The following is a 4,020-nucleotide window of genomic DNA, read 5'->3' on the forward strand; positions in this document are numbered from 1 at the left end:
CACGGGCAGGTACATGTTTTTGTTTTGTTCACTTTGATAATGCTTCGCATTTAAGATGCATGCAACTAATGTTTATTGCAGTGAGGGAAAGCACTTTAAAGAAACACGAGTCTGCCGAATCGGGTTTGGCTCGCCAGATAGATCGTCGGCCTGCGTAATGAAAGGTCCCGGTTTCGTTTCCGGTCAAGGGCATGTACCTGGGTTGGGGGCACATCCCCAGGGGGGGGTGTGCAGGAGCAAGCTGATCGATGTATGGCTCTCATCGATGTTTCTGACTCTCTATCTATCTCCCTTCCACTTCACGAAAACTCAATAAAATATATTAAAAAAAAAAAAAATAAAATAAGCATCGGACAGTATGTCGGGTAGTCAGTTATATCAACTAGGCTATTAGCAAGGCAGTTTGGGGTGGGGGAAACAGCAGGGGAGCGGTGGGGGGCGACAAGCCCAGCAGGGAGGGGCAGTTGGGGGCAACCAGGCTGGCAGGGGGGGCAGTTAGAGGCATCCAGGCTGGCAGAGGGGGGCAGTTGGGGGTGACCAGGCCAGCAGTGGGGGCAGTTGGGGCGGCCAGGCCAGCTGGGGGACCAGTTAGGGGCAACCAGATAGGAAGGGCGAGGCAGTTGGGGGTGACCAGGTTTGCAGGGGGCCAGTTAGGGGCAATCAGGTTGGCAGGCAGAGGCAGTTAGGGGTGATCAGGTTGGCAGGCAGGTGAGCAGTTAGGAGCCAGTGGTCCTAGATTGTGAGAGGGATGTCCAACTGCCGGTTTAGGCCCGATCCTGAGGACATCCCCCCAAGGTCCCGGATTAGAGAAGGTGCAGGCTGGGCTGAGCCCCCCCCCCCCCCCCGCTGTGCATGAATTTCGTGCACTGGACCTCTAGTATATTTATATTTGAAAATATCTTCTTTTAAATCCTAAAGTATATTCAACTAGAAATATACTTAGCATAGTATAATGATCCTATTTCTAGCATCAACTGGTATATACTATAAACATTTAGAAGTAGCATTTTATTTGTGTAATGTCAGTCTTCCCCATTAGTCTTGCCTTGAAGACAAAAAATACATCTCTTTTCTACTGTATACCCAAATCCTTGTCAAGTGTCTGGCTCTTGATACTGGCACATAAGACATACTCAGTAAATATTTATGGATTGGGAACAAACAGGCAGATGGATGCATTATTATTAAACTGTTTGCAAACAGGCAGATGGATGCATTATTATTAAACTACTAGAGGCCACGGTGCACAACAATTTTGTGCACTCGGGGGGTGTCCCTCAGCCCAACCTGTGCCCTCTCGCAGTCTGGGACCCTCGGGGGATGTCCACCTGCTGGCTTAGGCCCATTTCCCCGGGGGATCGGGCCTAAACTGGCAGTCAGACATCCCTCTGGCAGCCCGGCAGCCCTCGGGGGATGTCCACTTGCCAGCGGGGACCAGGCCTAAGCTGCAGTCGGACATCCTTAGCGGTGCTGAGGAGGTGGGAGAGGCTCCTGCCATCACTGCTGTGCTGGCAGCCATCAGCCTGGCTTGCGGCTGAGCAGAGCTCACCCTGTGGGAGTGCACTGACCACCATTGGGCAGCTCCTGCATTGAGTGTCTGCCCCCTGGTGGTCAGTGTGTGTCATAGTGACCCATCATTCCCAGTCGTTTTGCTGTTAGAGTCAATTTGCATATTACCCTTTTATTATATAGGATAGAGGCCTGCTGCATGGGTGGGGGCCGGCTGGTTTGCCCTGAAGGGTGTCCCAGATCAGGGTGGGGGTCCCTGCTGGAGTGCCTGGCCAGCCTGGGTGAGGGGCTGAGGGCCGTTTTCAGGTTGGCCACACCCCCTTCAGGGAGGGGGGTCTTGCTGGGGTGTCTGGCCAACCTGGGTGAGTGGCTGATGGCTGTTTGCAGGCTGGCCACACCCCCTTCATGGAGGGGGGTCCTGCTGGGGTGTCTGGCTAGCCTGGGTGAGGGGCTGAGGGCTGTTTGCAGGCTGGTCAAGCCCCCCAGCAGGGACCCTCTCCCCTTGAGGGTGTGGCCAGCCTGGGTGAGGGGCTGATGGCTGTTTGTAGGCTGACCACAGCCCCTTCAGGGTTGGGGTCCCCCCTGGGGTGCCTGGCCAGCCTGGGTGAGGGGCTGATGGCTGTTTGCAGGCTGGCCACAGCCCCTTCAGGGTTAGGGAGTCCCGCTGGGGTGCCTGGCCAGCCTGGGTGAGGGGCTGAGGGCCCTTTTCAGGCTGGCCACGCCCCCCGGCGACCCAAGCTACCAGCCTCTCCTTTTTTTCTTTTTTCTTTTTTTTTGGGGATTTATTTATCTTCTATCATTGAAACTTTGTAGCCTTGAGCGGAGCCAGGGGCCAGCCAGTGCAGGAGGGAAGCTTGGCTTCCTCCATCGCCAGGGGCAACCCAAGCCTCCTGCTTGCTCCAGCTCCGTGGCCACTGCCATCTTAGTTGGGTTAATTTGCATACTCGCTCCTGATTGGCTGGTTGGCATGGCTTGTGGGCGTGGCTTGAGCATGGCGGATGGACGGTTAATTTACATGTTTCTCTTTTATTATGTAGGACTAGTCCTCACTATTCTATTTCTGTCCCTAACAATATAATGAAATTTGAATTGAACAACTGTACAGTTAAAGTGCCTCCATGGAAACCTTTTCAGGAAATACAAGAGCAAAGTAGGGCAAATAGAGAAGTCCTTTATTGGGAGGAGAATGTTGATGGGAAAAAAAATACATCAAAATTAACTTTATTTTTTTCTATTATTATGTGATGTTTTATTTTTAATTTTCATTTCTTTCACTTTGCCTATTTTCTAATTTTGTCTACCGCCAACTCTAATAAGTAGTATGTATTTTTTAAATGTTATTTTTAAAGTGATAAGTTGGTCACTTCTTTTAATCATTCTCTTAGGCCACAAAGAAATATAAAATGATAATATATAAATTGATATGATAGTGACTGAAAATGAATTATGTGCATTATTTACTGTGAGGAAATGAAAGAACAAGTGGGAATTTTAGAACCTCTTGGTACTTATGATCTTATTTGTCATCATGGATTAAGGACAAGTTTAGGAATAAATTAACAGCTACTCTCATATGTTAGTTTGTCATTTTGTTAGAAACCTTTCTTTTCTTTAAAAGAAAAGTTTACAAATTCTTGATAATCATCCCCCCAAATTAATAATTTTATTAATTTCAGTGAAGAAATTAAAGTTCAACCAAGTCAGTTCAGAGAATCAGTAGAACCAAATGGAAGGATTTATGAGGAACAGAGAAAGTTAGAAGAAAGTTTTACCATTCACTTAGGTAAGTATATTAATTTTTTACAGTCATAATTTATTGTAAGTTGTGAAGCTTTTTGTATGCTATAAGAAAAATTCCTAGCATATGAGTAAAACATACCTATGTTAGTTTTAATTACAAAGTATATCCTGCTCCAAAAAAACCTACAGATTTTTGGCTATAAGTTTTAGCTTATATATTACTTTTTGCAAATAGAAAGATTCAATATTACCAGTTATTAAAATGGGAAAATGCAAGGCCTATTTTCAGTAATTTGTAGCACAGATTTATTGGGATGCTTGTCATAGAAATTTGCATCCTGTTGTACTAGATTTTTCAGCTAAGTATCTTTCTGGGGTTGTTGCCTGTATCCCCTAGGAGCTCAGTTGAAGACCATGCATAATTTGAGATTGCTAAGAGCAGACATGCTGGATTTCTGTAAGCACAAAAGAAATCATCGAAGTGGTGTGAAACTCCATCGACTCCAGACAGCGCTGTCACTTTATTCCACATCTCTCTGTGGCCTGGTTTTACTAGTAGATAATAGAATTAATTCATATAGTGGTATTAAAAGAGGTAAGTTACCATTATACATATTTATTTCATTAAATTTCTTTTTAAAATACTATTCTTACAAAGAAAGTAATTAAATTATGGAAAAGTTGAAAAAAATTTGTAGTCATCCCAGTGTTCAAGTAGACCAAATAACCTATCCAGCCACAGCTATTTTAGATTTGTTTCATGCTTAACAT

General features: G+C 45.7%; 1 protein-coding gene across 1 annotated transcript in view; it reads left to right on the forward strand.

The window, feature by feature from the left end:
• The window catches only part of CUNH12orf4 (chromosome unknown C12orf4 homolog), a 50,501-nt gene that overhangs the window by 24,438 nt on the left and 22,043 nt on the right, over positions 1-4,020 (forward strand). Inside the window, 2 exon segments of the mRNA XM_023759941.1 lie at positions 3,186-3,292; positions 3,647-3,844. Of these exon segments, the coding sequence (XP_023615709.1) occupies positions 3,186-3,292; positions 3,647-3,844 (305 nt within the window).

Source organism: Myotis lucifugus, unplaced genomic scaffold (genome assembly GCF_000147115.1).
Source record: "Myotis lucifugus unplaced genomic scaffold, Myoluc2.0 scaffold_167, whole genome shotgun sequence".
Taxonomy (NCBI): domain Eukaryota; kingdom Metazoa; phylum Chordata; class Mammalia; order Chiroptera; family Vespertilionidae; genus Myotis; species Myotis lucifugus.